Source organism: Hemicordylus capensis, chromosome 8, assembly GCF_027244095.1.
Source record: "Hemicordylus capensis ecotype Gifberg chromosome 8, rHemCap1.1.pri, whole genome shotgun sequence".
NCBI classification, from domain to species: domain Eukaryota; kingdom Metazoa; phylum Chordata; class Lepidosauria; order Squamata; family Cordylidae; genus Hemicordylus; species Hemicordylus capensis.
The window spans coordinates 2,632,623-2,652,088 of NC_069664.1; the positions used below are offsets into that span (position 1 = coordinate 2,632,623).

General features: G+C 49.1%; 1 protein-coding gene across 2 annotated transcripts in view; it reads right to left on the minus strand.

Annotated features, from left to right (window-relative positions):
• The window catches only part of ANTXR1 (ANTXR cell adhesion molecule 1), a 158,098-nt gene that overhangs the window by 34,263 nt on the left and 104,369 nt on the right, over nucleotides 1–19,466 (minus strand). For both annotated transcript variants that reach the window (XM_053270047.1, XM_053270045.1), the window contains exon 14: nucleotides 10,327–10,368. In XM_053270047.1, coding sequence (XP_053126022.1) covers nucleotides 10,327–10,368 — 42 coding nt within the window. The remainder of the gene's footprint in view (nucleotides 1–10,326; nucleotides 10,369–19,466) is intronic.

Sequence of the window (19,466 nt, forward strand, 5' to 3'; positions counted from 1 at the left end):
TAAATGGAGAATTTGACTTTCCCCAGATACTCTGAAAATAATTAAAGCAAGATATGCAGAGTAAACTGTGTCACTGCTTGGAATATATTCTAGTCTTTCAGAAAGACAGTAAAAATGAGAGAAAGAGCAAGAAACTCCCAGTGGGCCTTAATACTAAGGATTTCACATTGATTCAAAGACAAACTGACCATTAATAGCCATATTATTAAGACATCACATTTAACTCACTTATCACAAGAAGCAAAGTAAGAGCAAATGGATACAATCTTAGCTCATAAACTTCAGCTCAGTATTCACAAGCCCTTATTCTCTGTACATAGTGCCAATCTGAATATGTGTACAGTGCCTTATATTAAATTAATTTTTTAAAAAAATTACCTGTAGCCCCTTCGGGGGACTTCCTAAAGGCTGTGGGGGGTCTGCAAAGTTTTCCCCTCCTCCCACTGGCCTCTAGGGCCTCACAGGCTCCATTTGAGCATGTGCGGTGGTCATTTAAAAAAAAATTTTTTTTTAAATGGCCGCTGAAAACAAAATGGCCACTGTGCATGCTCAAATGGCCTCTGTGAGGAGTGGCATGCCCTAGGGCCTCACAGAGGCCATTTGAGCATGCCCAGTGGCCATTTTGTTTTTGGTGGCCATTTAAAAAAATTATTTAATTTTAAGAAATTGCTCCCCCCTTCAAGTGGTGCCCGGGGCACGTGCCCTGCCTGCCCCACACTAGATACGCCCCTGGAAGCAGCCATTGCTGCTGGAGCAGAGCAGCACCCTCCCTTCGAAGAGGAGATTCGGGGCTCCAAGCCATTCATTGGGGCCCGAGCCCCATGGGCCACCCCCAAATGACACCCCTGTCTCCACTTATTTGTAAAGCAAACGTTTCAGGAACACCAGAAGTCTCGGGCACTTTCATCTCCAAAAGAAATCAAATCTGGGTAGTGAACCAGACTGCTTTTGTGAAGGGGGATGGTGGTGGGTGATTTTATTTTAACTCTGTAAATTGCCTTAGGATAAGTATATGAAAGGCGGTGTATAAATTTAACTATAAACAAAGGAACAAACAAAGTCTTTTGTTGGGAAATCAGCTGCTTGGAGGAAATCCAAGTTTCCTGGGTCCCAGATCCTCTTTCATTCTTCTCCGAGTTGAAAAAAGGACACCACGGCAATTTGAGAGCCCAGAGTTTTTGGGAGTCCCCCACCTTTTTGCTTAAAAACTGGGATCAAAGCCAGCCAAATTTTTTCCTTCAGCATTTCTCGCCGTCTCTCTCCTTCTCCCACCGCGCCGACCCACTCTTCTCGCTTTGTTACTGCACAGACCAGCATTCGCACAACAGGAAATACCAAAGCTTAAGAAACTCTCTCCGCAGACCCTTAAAAGCCACGCGAGCCATTTGAGTCTGGAGGAGCCAACAGGCAGAAGAAAGCAGCACACCCAACACACAGGACGAGAACAGTGTAGAGTGGCACAGTCCCATGAAACATTGGACTGGTTGGGAGTGTGCCAACAGGCTTGATGCTTGCAGTGTGGAAAGGGATTCAGACAGAGGCGATGAGACAGACCAGGACTATGATGGGGCAGAGGCTTCACCCCCCCCCACTTCCTCACCCCCATGGTCCTGCTCTGTGGAGGAGGGTTCCGACTGTGATTTTCTGAACAAACAAGCAGCTCTGGTAAGAACTGGTCTGCCTACTTTCCTTTCATTATCATCTTAATCGATAATTACCATCTTCACAGGTTAGCCCACTTCTGCCTCAAACAATAATGCATTCGCCATCTTGAATTTGGGTGGTTGACAGCATCACAAACTACGCCATTGAGGTGTCCCTTTGTGCCACTACAACTGTACCAAATTTGGTCCAAGTTGGTCCAGGAACAGCAAAATTGATAGGGGGATGGGACACACACACACACACGGTCTCATAAGTTTACTTTCCTTAAGGAAGATAGGCTAAAAACCAAGCACACTAGCCCTAATCCCATGCTTAAAGTACTGTTTAGCTTGACTTAAATAAACACATATTTTTAAAATAGAAAGGTAACGGGGATGGGGGGTGGGGAAAGAGGGCACAATGGCACCACAGGTATCCCTTGCTCAGCCCCTCCTTTCAGCAAAAGAGAAATGAGCTGCATTAAGCATTGTCAAGTTGTGCTTGCATGTAGTAAAATAATATCCGCAGGCTCCGACCCGAGGAGACATCAGCAGTGTCACGGCTTCCAGGAAAGTGCATTTAAGGAGAAGAGAACCCAAGCATCTATAGTTGTTAATCCAGTGGGGTGGGAAATCGGCTTTAGCTAGCATTAAAAATGTTCAAAAACAAAAACAGAAAACAATTCTTGCAACCAGAGACCCACCATCATAAATGTTTGGACCACACACACAACACCCCCCCCCCCCAAGCCCATGAATCCTTTTGGGTCTCCTATTACCCATTTGGAGCCTTCGACTCAACACCCCTGACCTAAAGGAGTATTGTGGATCAGCAGCATAAAGGCAGTTTGACCTCCAAGGGTCTTTCAGAGCACACGGAAGAGTCCTCCAAGCAGGACTGAAACAGGATGGATCTCTCACCTCCTTCCACCACTTCTCTTGCCATCTCTCAACTGCTGGAATTCTACCAAATATGTTTTGCACTTCAGATTGGTCTCATTTCTAAGTCTTCACCACACAATTCCCAGTTTTGCTCTGATGCCACGGAGGCTAGAAGCAGGTTGCTTTTGTAATATGAAAGGGCAGAGCATGCTAAATTCTTTACCAAATATCAGGGTCAAGCTAGAGGTGACAGGGGAGGTTCCATGATAGGATATCATGGGGAGGAGAGCTGGTCTTGCGGTAGCGAGCATGAATTGCCCCCTTTGCGAAGCAGGGGCTGCCCTGATTTGTACTTGGATGGGTGACTACCTGTGAGCACTGTCTGCTGCTAGATATTCCCCATAGGGAATGGGGCTCAGGCGCAGAGCCAGCCAAGCGGCGGCCTGCATCCAGCCCCACTCGGCAGCCCCCTCCAATATGCCTGTGCACGTGACGTAACCAAGGGGGCGTGGCCTGGGCTGCCGAGAGCCCGAACGAGCTCTCCCCTCATCATTTCAGACAGCGTCAGCTGCCTGATAGGACATTTCCCCCTTTCTCTCCCTCCAGAGAGGGAGAAAACGTTCTATCGGGCAGTCAGAGCTGCCTGCAATAATTGGTGAAGAGTTCGCCCGTGCTCTCGGCGGCCCAGGCGTGGGAGGGGGGAGTTTGCTCTGGGCTCCTATGGAGCCTGAACCACGGGGCGGGATTTGGCGGCCTTTTCCCATTGGCGACCTGGGTTCTTTGAACCCACTCACCCAATGGTGGCTCCGCCCCTGATGAGGCTATAGCTCAGCGGTAGAGCATCTGCTTTGCAGGCAGAAGGTTCCAGGTTCACTCCCTGGTGGCATCTCTAGGTAGGGCTGGGAGAGACTCCTGCCTGAATCTTTGGAGAGCCCCTGCTGGTCAGTGTAGGCAAGACCGAGCTAGATGATGGGCTACTCGTCTGACTCAGTAGAAGGCAGCTTCCTATGACATCCCATCTTTTTTATTTTTCAGAAAGCAGCTCTGGGGGGCAGCAGTTTGGACAGGGGTGTGGCATGGAAGTAGAGAGGTTTAAAACTTCATTCCCTTGTTGAGCCTTTGACTTACCCCCTCCCCTCACTGTCAAAAAGAAAGAAAGGGGGAAAAAGCTGAGATTAGCTGTGGAGGGGAAATCTTTCCCTCCATGGCTGCTTAAGGGGTCGATTTGGATTGGGCCCACTGTGCAGTGGGTAGGGAGGGGGAGAACAGGGCTAGCACTCCCAAGGGCAGTTCGGGGGGGCAGGGGGCAAATGCCCCCCAGACAAGTGGCTTGCCCCCCACCCTGCCCCTATTTCGGTTTCAGAAATCTTGCCCACCCATAAATGCACTTTGCCTCTTCAGCTTTCTTATGGTGCTGCTGTTTCATGCTTTGCCCAGTGAACGTGTGGGTAGGTGGAACAGGCAGCCTTTCTAAAAAGGGACCTTTTGACCATGAACTTCCGTACAAGGCAGGGCTTCGCAGCTTTGGCTTCCCAGGAGCTTCCCCAGACAGCAGACTTTACCAAGGGCTTACTGAGAGGCTTGACTGCGAGTTCGAAGCTGTCTCCAAAAAACCCAAGAGGGGATTTTTTTACCCCGGATATAAATCGGGCTACACTCTAAGGTGCAGTGGAAAACCTGAATTGTGTGTGAGGTGTTCCCCGATAGCTCACAGGGACCTCGGGGTAAATCTGGCCAATATGTGAATGCACAGCCTCCCTGCCAGAGGAGATGCGAGCTAAAAGCCCAGTGTGAAAAACCTCCAGGTGTTGTCTGACTACAAATCTCATCATCCCCAGCCACAATGGGACACCACTTGGGGGTCCAAGGTTGAGAACCTCTGATATAAAGTATTAAACGTAACTCCAAAGCTGGAGGACGCCTGGCGACCTCGTTTCCTAGAAATGTTTGGAAATATGAGACTAGTTCTCAGGACTGGAGTCTGGCACCTCGGAACTGGCAAGACCTTTTCCAGCCCGTTACCAGCAGCAGAAGTCATTGCAAAAAGAGATATCACTGCAATCCCTCTTTTCTATCCCTAGAGTTTTGCAGCAGGAGATGTTAGAGGGAGATGGTTGGTTGTTGTTTTTTGTTTTTGCTCCATTGCTGCCTGTACCAAATAATTTCTCGTGATTTTCTCTTTTTGTGCAACAAGATTGTTTTGCTTTAAATGGAGACAGAGAGAGAGATAGAGAGAGAGAGAGAGAAAGAAAGAAAGCCATTTCCTGGGGCTCACTCTGACTAAGGCCCTACACCCTGCCAAGGGCAGAAGGGAAACATTCTTTCAACATGTGGTGTCGATTAACTGAGATGGATGCTTCCCTCTAGCAGCTACCTGGCTGCCAGAAGCAGGGAGTGAGTAGCAAAACCAAGGATTAAAGGCTATACGAGAGCCCAACGTCCCTTTATTTATTTATGTTTTATGCCACAATTAAAAAAAAAATAGCTGACTGGCTAGAACCTCCTGCAACTCAGCATTTCCGTCCAATCTAAAAAGTAGATCGGGTGCATTTAAAACCAGTGATGAAAGCAAGGAGGAGTCACAATCTGGCACTCAGCACCAGTGAAAAGGCTTAGCACGGCCATTCCCCGATGGCGATTTTACTTTGCTTCCCCGTGAGAGGGCAGGTGTGCATTCACATATTGTCCTGATTTACGTCAAAGTCCCTGCAAGCTATCAGGGAGCACTTCATACATGAATCGGGCTTTTTATTGGACATTGGAGCTTAGATACAGTTGCCTTCTCACTCGATTTCCCAGGTAGTACCCAGATTTTAAGCATGTCACCCAGATAGCTTGGCTCACTCTGATTCCTCCGGATTTCAGCCTTTGTAAAAGGTGAAATGTGCCGTCAACTCCAGAGTCCTGTGGTTGTCTTTGGTAGAATACAGGAGGGGTTGACCATTGCCATCTCCCACACAGTATGAGATGAGGCCTTTCAGCATCTTCCTATATTGCTGCTGCCCGATAGAGGTGATTTCCATACTCTGGGAAACATACCAGCAGGGATTCAAACCGGCAACCTCTGGCTTGCTAGTCAAATCATTTTCCCGTGGTGCCATTAGGTGGTTCTAGCCCTTGTAGAAGTGGAGTTATGGAGCAAAACATGCGATCACTATTCTGCTCAACCACTGGACTTGGATTAAGGCAGGTATAGCACAGGAGGCTACCTGGGAGGGGTTCACAAGTATAGTAATCCCCTGTGGAATGTCGCCTTTTAAAAAAATAAATCAGCATGGGATCTCTATCAGGCAGGTGAGAGGATAGCTTGCTTTTTATGTAGATCACTGTCTGCCTACCAGGCTGTGTATTGTAATGTTTAAGGACTTTGGCTTTACATTCTACGCATGCCTGCTCAGAAGTAAGCACTGTTGGTTTCAATCAGATCTTCTCCTAAGGAAGTGTGTACAGAATTGCAGCCTTATCTGAAAAGATGTGCATTTTTCTGTTCTATTGCTGCTGTTAATATGTCAAGGAAAATGGTCAGGCAAAGGTCTCTTCCCCAACTATTGTTGGCAGATATCCAGAGCAAATACAAGTCAACTGGAAAGTGCACCTGCTAATGTACACAATGTGCAAATTATCTGCAAGCCAATTTACATACTATGACAGCTAGGGTTCCCAGATTTGGTGAGCCAGCATATGACAACCCTAAGCCTAGCCCGTTTTTGTTTTTTTAAAGTCACTGTTTGAGTCTTTTTTTAGGCAAATCTGAAATTTCCTATACTAGCTGGGCCGGGTGCAAAGCATCTGCGCCTCCGCTGCCCGGCCAGCCCACTTCTCCCCCCCACCTGCAGCTTCTGGCTAGTGGGCCGGCTGGGCCACTTCTTCTTGCCCCACCCCCACCCTCGCCTGGCACTTTCGGGCTGGTGGGTTGGCTGGAAACCCGGCTCGCCCCCTCCTCCCTCCCGCCCACCCACCAATTCCCGGCAGCTGGGCCGGCCTGCTGCCACTGCCTGCTCCCGGTGGCCGGGTATCCCACTGCCGCCCGCTGTTCCTGGCATCCCTGTTTCCTCCCCTGTCCCTGTCGCTAGTCCCGCAGCTGCTTGCGAACTCTCGCGAGAGCTGCCCCACATGGGATTAGCGACAGGTACACTGAAGGGAATTAAATACAGAGGTGCCTGTCGTAAAGCCTTGCAGTAAATCCATGGTGAACCCTGCTGTCTGGGAAAGCTCCCGGAGAAGAGTGAGATGGATGCCAATGGGAGCTTTGTCTCTGTGGGGCAAACAGCAGCTGTGAGGGGCCCATCTGGATCGGGACTGTGGCAGGGGAGGCAGCTGACCCCCACTCCCACCATGGGAGTAAAACTGAGCCCAAAGGCAGCAGGGGGCATATGCCCCCATCACTTGGCCACGGCCAAGAAGTGGACCGAGGCCACAGAGGTGGGGATGCCATCTTTTCAACTGGAAAAATTGTAAGGGCGGTCTAGAAATCGAACAAATAAATAATAAATAAATAAATAATAGTCTCCCATTCAGATGCAACCAGGGCAGACCCTGCTTAGCTAGGGAGACAAGTCATGCTTGCTACCAGCAGACCAGCTCTCCTCCCTCAGATGTTGGCCTACAATTCCCATCATCCCCAGGCACAACAGCCAGGGGATGGGGAGATCACCTGGGAACCCCAGGGTGAGGAGGACCCCTGCCCTAACTCAATGCTCTAATCTGGCTTCTTCAGTCTCTACCTTCCAGGCACAGAACCTGCTCTGCATCTGTTCCCAATCACAGCTCCAGCTCCACACCAGTCGCACCCCTTCGGACCCCGGACTCTGCTGGAAGGCTCCTTCCTCTCCTCCCTTGTCCTTCCCACAACAGAGGAGTTAGTCCAGGGTTACTAGGAAGGGGGGCGGGAGACACGCCACCCCCACGCAGCCCTGCCCACACTGAAAGGCATGGGAGAATTCATGGGTAATAATCATAATAGTACATTTCCTGCTCCACTGAGCTCAGCCATGTGCCCTCAGGCTTATTTTAATACAGAACTGCCAATGAGATCGTTCAGGAAAAGAGAGCCAGCGAGAGCGGAAACAATCTGGGAAAGATTAATAAGCACCGATAAAAGCTACAGCAGCAGCTTTGCAGCGCAGACGGAGGGCTGCCAAATCCTTGCTGACTTGGTGGCTCCGAAAGCCCACGGAGGTGGGAGTGCAGACGGCTCTCGTCCACCCGCGTTTCCAACAAGCACTTTCCTAATCTGATACTGGAGTCAACGAGACCCCAACTAAGTTATTTGCTGACAACTCCAGTGCAGTGTAAAAATACAAAACTGGGCTACGGGTTCAGTTGCTGGCTCAACTCAAGTCGCTGGTTCTGGACTCTGGAGTCCGAAATGGTCCAGGACCAGGAATGGATCCCACCAGGGGGCTAAGCTCAGCTGAGCTCCAAATGCTGGGCAGCTACAGCTTCTAGGAATTCCTTCTCTCGACAAGGAGGATGTAGAAGATTGCTTTGGTTAGGTTAGCAGGCTTCTCTTACCGGGGGTAATAATCACCTTTGTTAAATTACAGCACTGCCAAGACTGCAGCATGTCTTTGCCTTGCTGCTAAGTGAGCCAGATGACATCCGATGGAAGCATTAACCAATCCGGTGGAAGCATTATGCAATTGTGGGCTGGCCAAAGGCTTGGCTAGGACCTACGTGGGCAAAGACCCACAAACTCAAGGCAGCCACTGAGAGATCCAAGCAACCAGCCGTTCAACAGCACAACCAGAACAGGACTGTCCGTTTCCTTTCACAGACACCCAGGTTCGCACCAGGAGTCTAATAATCCAGAAGTTCTATTTCTTCATGGCTGATTAGCTGCAGCCTCGCCCGAACCCAAGTTCTCAATCAAAACACACACATATCTAACTCTGGCTGCCACACAATTCAACTGGGCTCATGCAGAACAGCAACAATGGGGAGATTCAGAGGAAAGGCAGCGCTCAGCCACCAACAGACCCCACACCTCGAAATCCCTCCTAGAATCAATGCCTGGCTGATGTGCTGCCAATTGCCCAGTTGGGCTGAACGTTGCCTTGCAGACAAGAATGCAGCCAATGCATCATTTAATGCCTGGGTGGCATTTCCACACCTGGGGTTTCCACTGTCCTTGAGCAAGCCATGCCATCTATAGCTGGACATTCAGAGGGCTGGTTTGCACAGCCCTCTGCTTTGGATGGAGCACGCCTGACCTCCCTGCCCACCTGGAGCTTTCCCCAGACAGAAGGTTTACCATGGGTTTTCTGCGAGGCTTTACTGAGAGTTCAAACTTGCCCAAAAAAACTGATTCAAAAAGAGGATTTTTAAAAACTCCAGGTATAAATCGGGTTCCACTCTAAGGCGCAATGAAAAACCCGAATATTGTGTGAAGTGCTCCCTGATAGCTTGCAGGGACCGCGGGGTAAATTTGGCCAATATGTGAACACACCCCTCCGTTCCAGAGGAGATGCAAACGAAAAACTGGGTGCAAAAAACTTCCTGGCACACCAGCCCCAGCTGGAGTGTCCCCTGAGGCCCACATGGGGGCCAGAGGTGCACCAATGTAATTTTGGAGCCTGGACCTAACGGCCTTTGGAAGCCCACACCTGCCCCCCACCCGCTGCAAGTTAAGCATCATCCCCCCCACACACACACTGTATTTTTAACACGTGGGTTCTTGAGGGCACAAATAGCAACTGAACTCACAAGAATGTAAGAATAGAAAACAGGCATATGTATGCAAATATGCATGAGCAGAAACATTTCAACATGCAACCCAACATATCCCCATCCAACATATTTCCCCCGCACTCCACGCTAGTGTCTCCAAAGCACCCGGCACAGATTATAATCACACTCGGCTGCCTGGTGCAGTACAAGCCAGCGGCAACCACACTACCCAGGACAGACTAAAGAGGATTTGGGGGCCCCCAGGGGGTGTGGAGCCACCTAATGGTGCAGTGGGGAAATGCTTGACTAACAAGCAGAAGGTTGCCGGGCTGAATCCCCACTGGGATTATATCGGGCAGCAGCGATATAGGAAGATGCTGAAAGGCATCATCTCATACTGCGCGGGAGGAGGCAATGGTGTACCCCTCCTGTATTCTACCAGAAGAAAACCACAGGGCTCTGTGGGCGCCAGGGGTCAAAATAGATGTGACGGCACACTTGACCTTTATCAGGGGGTGTGGAGGCCCTGGACTTCTGCCTGGAAGTCTAGGGGTAAGTGCGCCTTTGCGTGAGGCTATTAAATATAAGGGTAGCTCACATGACCAACAGTAGGTAGGAGAAGCCTCCCAACCTAATTTGGGAGCTGGGCACAATCCCTATTTTTGATCATGAGCTGGATAAAAACAAGGTCAGAAGCGGAGGGCTTGGTTGTCAATCAAGCCCCCATTGGGGAGCAGAAGCAGGCCTGCTCAGATCCCACCCCCAGCTTATGAACGAGGTAGGCGGGAAAACCACCCGACGCAGCTGGGGCTTGACTGACGATCAAGCTCCCTGCCTCTGACCTTGTTTTCACACAATGCACAAACAGAAACGTGGAGCGTGGCCAGCTCTAGGTTCTCCTGCCCTCACGTCGACGGTGTGAACTGCCCTAGAGCTTTTGTGCATGGAATCCCATGTGTGCTGGCTGATGGCCATTGTGCCCGGGGATTCTGGGAGTGGTGGTCCAACAACATCTGGAGCCTCCGGAGTCAGGGGCCCCGGCCTACAGAAAGGAGGAAGCGATGGAAAATGCATAGCAGCAGCACCAGCAGCCAAGACCTAACAAAGGGCTGAAAAAGATTATTGCACTTACTTCGCTGTCTTCTTCAGGGGGTGGGGGCGGCTCCTTAATAATCTATAAGAGACAGGAAAAAAGACACGGAACGTTAAATTCATACCCATGTTGTGTAATGTCCAGGGTTGGGGAAATGTAGCAGGAGGGGTAAGGGCATCCTACCCCGCCCTTAAAAGGTATGCCCCCCCTCTTCAAACCGGTGGAACTGCCAGCCATTCGAACCGGTTCGGAGGCCCATAAAGGGTTAGGGTCCCATAAAGGGCCTCCGAATTGGTTCCGTGCACATCCCTATCTGTCACACCACCACAATCCCCATCTGCACCATGGAGGATAAAACTAGGGCTCTACCTTACAAGGCTGTTGCAAGAGTGACTGAGAGAAAATAAAGAGAAGCATGCGGAACCCCTACATACAGCAGAGAATTGCCAAGAGTCATTTGGAGCAGAAGGGCTCCTGGGTCAGAGGTGGTGGCAACAGCAGCAGGGATTCCTCACACCTGGGTCTGCAGATGTTGCTGAACTGCGAACTCCTATCATCCCCAACCACTGTGGAAAGGGTCGTAGTGAATCAACCTCTGGGGACCCAAAGAGTGAGAAACCCTGGCTGACAGGATGTCTATGTCCCACGATCTCCCTCTTTAGAAATTAACTGGTCACGGAACAGAAAGGCCAGCTCTGTAGTGGTTAGAGTGCTGGATTTAGGTTGGGGAGAACTAGACTCAATTTCCAACTTGGCCATACAGCTCGCCGGAGTGACCTTGGGCCAGATTCTCTTAGCCTAACTTATTTTGTAATGTTGTGAGAATAGAATGGAGGAAGAGGAATTGCCCTGAACTCCTTGGAGAAAGTGTGAGATAAATATGAAACTAATGCATAGATTTAGAAGTTTCTGGAATCCTAGTCTTTCCAGCTTCCTTTCTCAACTTCCCCCCTGGGAAATTTAAGCGATTCATCCCTCCCCATAAGCTTGGTAAAAAGTACCACCACCACCACACACACAAAAAAACGCCACTATGTGGGGCGCAGGGTGGGGTCTGTCTGCATGTATGAAAATAAAAAGCAATCCAAGTGAGAGGTGGTGTGTGTGTGTGTGTGTGTGTGTGTGTGTGTGTGTGTGTGTAAAAGTCTGTCTGGTGCCTTCACCATAGAAACAGTCTACAGAGTTGATGTGGGCGTGAAGCTGTTATTTCATGCAAAAGTTTGCATCTAGGACTTAGCAAGCAGCTGGCGAACGCTGCAACCTTTTGCTCCAAAAGCAACAGAGAGTCGTCCAGCAGGAAAGCAAAGGCAGAGGCACGTCAAACATCCCTCCTAAACCTCAGATGCAGCCTAGGAGAGAATCTTATTGCAATATCTGGGCAAAATCCTGGTGCTAGGGGATGGTGGAAGGGATTTTACACTTCCTCCCACCTCATTCCCTGATGCACATTGCCATCCCATCCCTGGAGCTGGCATTAGCCACAGAAAGGAATGCATACAGGCACAATGCCAAATAAGAGTAAGTGTGCCTTTTCCCTTCCACAGCTTTCAGGAAAGATGAGCCAACTGCATGGGGTATCAGTCCGGGAAAGATAAATCCTTCCTGCATGACATGATCCTGATCCAAATTGCCCCCTGTGGCCGACTGAATCTACCCAAGACTTTGGCAGGTCCAGTTAAGGAAGGATCTTTACTGTCATGTGTAGTTTGCTCCTAAGGCAAAGGTTCTCAGCTTGGGTCCCCAGATATTATTATTAGACTACAACTCCCATCATCCCAGCCACAAAGGCCAAAAGCCACTGGGACTTGTAGTCCAACCACCTCTGGGGACTCACGGTTGAGAAGCCCTGCTCTAAGGCGGAACAGCAGCCAGAGACGCAAGCTGGAGCCATCTGCAGGGAGGTGTCTCTTCTGTGCCACTCCTCCCTGCGGATGGGCCTCGGGCCTGATCCACCAGGGCTGCTCCTGTGTTCTTATGTTCCATGCAAGTGAACAGCCCTCATCAGGGGGAGCGCTCCGTTTCTGAGGCCTGTACTCAGCGATATCTCCCTCAGCCTCTGGGGCCAGCAGGATTGGTCAGAGCTGAGTGAGTTTCCAGGGAGGGGCCGGGCATGTCTGAGGGTGCTTGAAGGGAATCATTGGGAGCAAGAGGTGGAGTCCCTTGAGGTTCCTCTCCCTCTTCATCTGAGTCTCCATAAATTTTAAAAAACAAGCCGGTACAGTCCTAGGTGGGCTATACCACTTCCGGTTGCAGATGCAGGGGTGCTATTTTTGAATTCCCCCCCACGGGGGTAGGGAGTGGGGGGGATCTCTGCCCATAAACCAATCACACAAACACCAGGAGGAAATATTTGAATCCCAGTCTGTTTTGCTGGTCTTCTGTTTGTGCTTTTTTTATACACGGGGAAGCATTCAAAAATCTGATTTCCCACCAGCACTCTGATGTTTGGCATTCATAGTTAGCTTCCAGAAGAAGAAAAAAATTATACGTGGCCAACTTTGTTTAACGTGGAACATATAATATCCCTAGCTCATCCCTGTTCAAGTGGGAACTGAAATTAAAACCAGGTCTTTCCTGTTTCTTCTTCTGCATCTCTTTTCCAACGCTCAATAATCTGAATGGCAACCACCACTCAAGAAAGAATGTGAGTGGCATCCTGGCATGATTTGACAGGCACTGATTAGATAACAGAGTGGAGCCAAATTCGGGAGGTGTTGCCCCAAGTTGTCAGGCCCATTTAGCTTCAGAATACAGAGATGACATCAGTTCACCAAAACAAACAGCCTGTCTCCAAAGAGCATTATAGCAAAGACAAAGCATAGGCCTAGGACCCCAGTGGCCCAACCCTAACTCTCGGTCACGGCCCAAGAGCCTTGACTGAACTCCTGTGCAACTCGTTTTGATGGAGTTCAGACAGTACCCGGAGTTGGAGAAGCAAATCAGAGAGGCATCAAAGAGAGTCAGAGCTGTACCAATGGGTGACTTCAATTACCCTCACATAGACTGGGCAAATTCACATTCGGATATTGACAGTGAGGCCAAATTTCTAGACATGCTAAATGACTGTGCCTTAGAACAGTTGGTGGTGGAACCAACAAGAGAGGAGGTGACATTGGACTTAATCCTGTGGTGCCGAGGACCTGTTGTGAGATGTCAGAGTTGTAGAGTGATTGGGGAACAGTGACTATAGTGTGATACAATTCGGCTTATATGTAAGTGGAGCATTGCCAAGGAAGTCCAACGAAGGTACGCTGGACTTCAGAAGAGGAAACTTCTCAAAAATGAAGGGACTGGTAAAAAGGAAGCTGAAAGGGAAAGTCAGGAGGGTCAAATCACTCCAGAAAGCAAGGAACTTATTTAAAACCACAATAATAGAAGCTCAGTTGGAATGTATACCCAAAAGGAGGAAAGGTATCATTAAGTTCAGGAGGACACCAGCATGGCTAACAAGTAGGAAGAAGACTTCTTTCAGAAAATGGAAGTCCTGCCCAAAGAAAGGACAGAAACCAACATAAATCCTGGCAAAAGAAATGCAAGGTGACAATAAGGGATGGAAAAAGAGAGGTTGAGGAGCATACAGCTAGAAGTGTCAGGGGAATAACAAGAACTTCTTTAAATATACCAGAAGCAGGAAACCTGCCAGGGAGGTAGTTGGACCCTTAGATGATAGGGGCGTGAAAGGGATTATTAAGGAGGATAAGGAAACTGCAGAGAAGCTGAATGAGTTCTTTGCATCTGTCTTCACGGAGGAGGGTACTGACCATATAACTGCTCCACAACTGAACTTCTCGGGCTTGGAGGCTGAAGAACTGGGCTAATTTGAGGTGATGAGAGAGTATGTTCTAAAATGTCTTGAGAAATTAAAAATTAACAAATCACCAGGGCCAAATGGTATCCACTCAAGAGTTCTGAAGGAACTCAAATGTGAAATGGCTGATCTCCTAGCAAAAATATGCAAGTTGTCCCTACAATCAGGCTTTGTACCACAACACAGGAAAGTAGCTAATGTAACTCCCATTTTCAAAAATGGATCTAGGGGGGATCCGGGAAACTACAGGTCACTTCTGTGCCAGGTAAACTGATGGAAAGCACACTTAATGATAAAATTATTAAACATACAGAAGAAAAGACCTTGCTGAAGGAGAACCAGCATGGCTTTTGCAAGGGCAAGTCCTGCCTCACTAACCATTTGGAATTCTATGAGAGTGTCAACAGGCGTGTGGATAAAGGTGATCCAGTAGACACAGTATACTTGGACTTCCAAAAAACCTTTGACAAATTTCCCATCCAAAGGCTCTTGAGTAAACTTAGCAGTCATGGGATAAGGGAACAGGTTCGTGTGTGGACCAGTAACTGGTTGAATGACAGGAAACAGAGGGTAGGAATAAATGGATGGTTTTCACAACAGAGGAAAGTAAGAAGTGGGGTCCCCAGGGATTGGTACTGGGACCAGCAATCTTTAACTTGTTTATAAATGATCTAGAAATTGGGGTAAGCAGCAATGTAGCCAAATTTGCAGATGACAAAAAACTATTTAGGGTAGTGAAATCCAAAACAGATTGTGAGGAACTCCAAAAGGATCTCTCCAAACTGGGAGAGTGGGTCACAAAATGGCAAGTGCAATTCAATGTTATCAAGTGTAAAGTGATGCAAATTGGAGCAAAAAAAACCCCAATCTGACATTTACACTGATGGGATCTGAGCTGTCAGTAATTGACCAGGAGAGAGATTGTGGGGTCGTGGTGGACAGCTTGTTGAAAGTGTTGAAAGCAGCTGTGAAAAAGGCCAATTCCATGCTAGGGATCATTGGAAGGGGGTTGAAAATAAGAATGCTAGTATTATAATGCCCTTATACAAATCTATGGTGCAGCCACATCTGGAGTATTGCGTTCAGTTCTGGTCACCACATCTAAAGGAGGACACTGTAAAACTGGAAAAGGTGCAGAAGAGGGCAACCAAGATGATCAGCAGCCTGGAACACCTTCCTTATAAGGCAAGACTACAACATCCGGGGCTTTTTAGTTTGGATAAGAGGCGACATGAGCGAGGTGTATAAAATAATGCATGGAGTAGAGAGAGTGGACAGAGAGAAATTCTTCTCCCTCTCTCACAGCACCAGAATAAGGGGTCACCCCATGAAAATGAAGGTCGGGAAATTTAGGACCAACAAAAGGAAATACGTTTTCACACAGCGCATAATTAATCTATGGAATTCTCTGCTATGCGACGTGGTGAAGTCTTTAAAAGGGCTTAGACAAACCCATGAAGGACAGGTCTATCCATGGCTACTAATCTGGTGTCTATAGGGAGGGCCACCAAGAGCAGGTTCAGGCCCCGGTGGAAAAAAGCTCCCCCTCAACGCTGCCGCCGCCACAAGGCCAAACTGCCGAGCTTTAAAATAATTCTAGCTACCATGTGCGCAGCCGGGGCTGGGGGGTGAGCCAAGCACCCCCCTGTGGCGGCAGGCGGAGCGGCCACTGAGCCTGATCATCCATCCCAGCGGCCCTTGAGAACTGAGAGGTGATCCAGCACACCTGCACAGTTGGAATCGAGCGTCGACACTCAATTCAAACTGCACAGGCGTGCGGGAGCACCTCGCGGTTCTCAAGGGTCGCTGGGCCGGAGGGTCAGGATCAGCGGCCACTCCTGCTCTGCCTGTAGCCACGGGGGTGGGGAGGTGGGGTGCTCAGCTCACCCCCACCCCACCCCCACCCAGGCGGCTAGGATTATTTTAAAGATTGGCGGTTCAGCTTTGGGCCAGCGGTGGGGCGGGGGCGGCAGGAGGCAGCATAGTTGGGCCCCGGGCCCCCTTCTGGACTGCCAGGACCCAGTAATTTGTACTGGCTTTGACCCCGCCGTCGGCCCTGGCTATAGGCCACCTCCAACCTCAGAGGCAAGATGCCTCTCAATACCAGTTGCAGGGGAGCAACAGCAAGAGAGAGGGCAGGCCCTCACCTCTTGCCTATGAGCTTCCTAGATGCATCTGGTGGGCCACTATGGGAAACAGGATGCTGGACTAGATGGGCCTCCTTGGGCCTGATCCAGCAGGCTATTCTTAGGAAAACTTCCCAGTGGATTGTGGGATGGATGATTCTTCTCCAGCTGACGTCATTCTGATTCCACCATGAGCATTTGAGATTTCTCCTGCTGCTGTTATTTTATTTTCCTTCTTTAAAAGTTTTCTTTTTTGATTTTGGAAAGCATCCTAATAGAACTGAGGAGTTACTCCTGTCTTCATCTCTGTCATTGGGAAGGGTAGTTGTCAAAGGATTTTTAGCCTCATTATTTTCTCTGTACTGATGGGAAAATGTGTAGGTTAGGTTTTAATTGTTCCTTGGGGGCTACAGCTGAAGGCCTGCATTTCCTCTCCAGCTTTGTCCTCAAGAGTACTTAATTCATTTTTGGAAACTTTCCTCTATTTTCTCCAAAACGTCAAAATCCTTTGGGCAAATTAAAGTCCAGACTGAGAAATGAGTACCTCCAGGAGATTATTCACACCACACCACACCACTTTCCGTCCCACAAGATGTTCTGTGAGATGACTGACATTTGGAATGATCCCTTCTTGGAATTCAGTTGCTTGCAGAAGTGGGCATACTTCAGGCTTGCCACAGGCCTCCTGACCCCAGAAGTCAGCTGAATGAGAGCCAATCCCACACCACTATCTTCTTGTTATCATGAGCATTATTATTTCTATAGCACCATAGGAACATAAGATCCACCTTGCTGGATCAGGGTCAAGGCCGAGCCCTGTCCTCCATGAAACTGTGTCAGCCCCTCTTAAAGCCATCCAAGCTAGTGGCCATCACCACATCTTGTGGCAGAGGAGTCTATTCTATATGCGATGTGTGGAAAAAATACTTCCTTTTGTTCGTCCTAAATTTTCTGGCCTTCAGTTTCAAGGGATGACCCCTGGTACTAGCATTGTGAGAAAGGGAGAAAAACATTTCTCTATCCACACTAGCAAGGTGCATTATAAAGAACAAGACGACAAGTCCCTGCCCTGAGGTGCTCACAATCTAAAAATACACACAAGAGACCCAGTGGAGGAAGGCAGAGGGGAAGAGGGAAAAGAGGCCATTCCAGGTATATGAGGCAGCAAGGTAGGAAGGGCAGACACATTTGAGGGCACAGGGCCCCTCTGGATGGCTGTGGTGGCAAAGGTCATGAGCAGGGATGGGCTGGGGTAGAAGAGGAGAGAGGCAGGCGGGTCAGCCACTATCCTATTTCCCAGGAGCCTGCCCACCTGCAGCCTCAAGCGACACATTCCATGCCACCACCTTATTCCGTTGCATGCACAGGTCATCGGCCCAAACTGGTCCACGGACATGAATACGACAAATATTTATATACTGCTTTTCAACAAAGTTCCCAAAGCATGCATCTCTCTCTCTCTCTCTCTCTCTCTCTCTCTCTCTCTCTCTCCACCTGTTCAGAACATCTGCATGAGCCAGATTTTTTTCTTTTTAAAAAACCCTTTTGGGTGACCACCGATCGACCTCACTGCATTTTCCTGCATATGGAGCAATGAATTCCATCCTTCATCCCCTTCTTCAACAGAATGCACCAGAGAATCATAAACAATGATGCATTTGGAAACAATGTTTATCGCTGGGTGGATGCCAGGAAGCCATTTGGTCCAGAAGAATCCGTGGCAGGCATCCACTGTGTTCGGTGAAATTAATTACACGCACAGCCCCCAAATGAAACTGACTCTGGGTCTTGCCTGGAGCACAACTGGGTGGGGAGGAATTCCGTTCTTAAATTAAAACACATGCTTCACACACACACACAGACACACACACACACAAACACACACACACACCCCTCCCTCAGAAAAGAAAAGAAAAAACCATCCCAGGAGCCACAATAAATGTACATCCCAAGGCTGGGCATGCCCTGGGCTGCCAGGACACTGTACTAAAAAAAACCAAAACTAAAAGAGGACGTTAAAAATTCTGCATCCGGAAAATGTCTGGCAGCTTTGCATGCAGAAGGTTCCAGGTTCAACCACTGGCAGCAGCTCAAAGTCGGCCTGGGAAACACCTGCCTGCCTGATACCCTGGAAATACCCTGCTAAATTTATATACCCTGCTAGTCAGTGCAGGCAATACTGAGGTAGTTGAGTCAATGGTCTGACTGAACAGAAGGCCCCACCTTCCTATGCAAGGCAGATTGGCTTGAATTCTGTCATTTTGCACAGTGGATTCTGCAAGGCTGGCTGTTTTGCATAAAATATTCGGTTTCTTGGTAGTGGGAGCTATGCAAGGAGCCAACGCCTCACTCCCAGCCACTGGAAAACTGACACCTCAGCACTCCCACCATCCACAAATGGGGATAGCAATACTGACCCCTATATTATAGGGCCGTTGTGATAATTACAACAAGATATGTGAAGCGATTTGGATACTATTACTTGAGCTACATAGATGGCCTGTGTTTATTATCACATTATATTCTATTATGATAACATATTATGTATTAGTAGCAATTTTAAGCCCGTTAGATTAATGGGCGCTAGTAGACCGCCCCTGCCACCGCCAGCGGGCCCAGTCCTTCCGCCGCGGCCACCACCGCCTCGCTGCACTCTCCTCCCTGCGTTGGCGGCGGCCGCTTCTCCTCGGCCTGCCGCTTCTCCTCCTCCCGGCCCCAACATGGCCATGTCTCTGCAGCCGTATCTTTCTCGGACGTTCTGGGCATGTGCTCCGCGCATGCCCAGAACGGCCGAGAAAGACACGGGCAGGGAGACACGGGATTACACCGCGGCTCTTTATTATAGAGGATTACTAATCCACCTGGCTTCAGACATTTCCACAGTTATTACCTGCATGCTTCCAAACATACATTTGCAGGCAAAGGGCTGAGCTAAGGGTGAAACTGTACACCACTTTAAGCCAGGATTTCCCAACCTTGGGTTCCCAGATGTTGGGGAACTACAGCTCCCATCATCCTTTGCTTTAGGCACATGCTTTCCAAGTGTGTATGCTTTAAGGTGAGCAGTTGACTGGCCCTCCTGAGGCCAGTTGAGGTTAATTTTCTCTTGACTGTGTCTTGACCCTTGTCTCTTGGATTCTCTGCCTTTGTCATGAACTGGTTCTGCTCTGACAACACAGGCATTTACCCCACTCAGAATGCCACCAGCATCTGAAGCTGTGCTTTACCTCTCAAGTTAGCCTGAT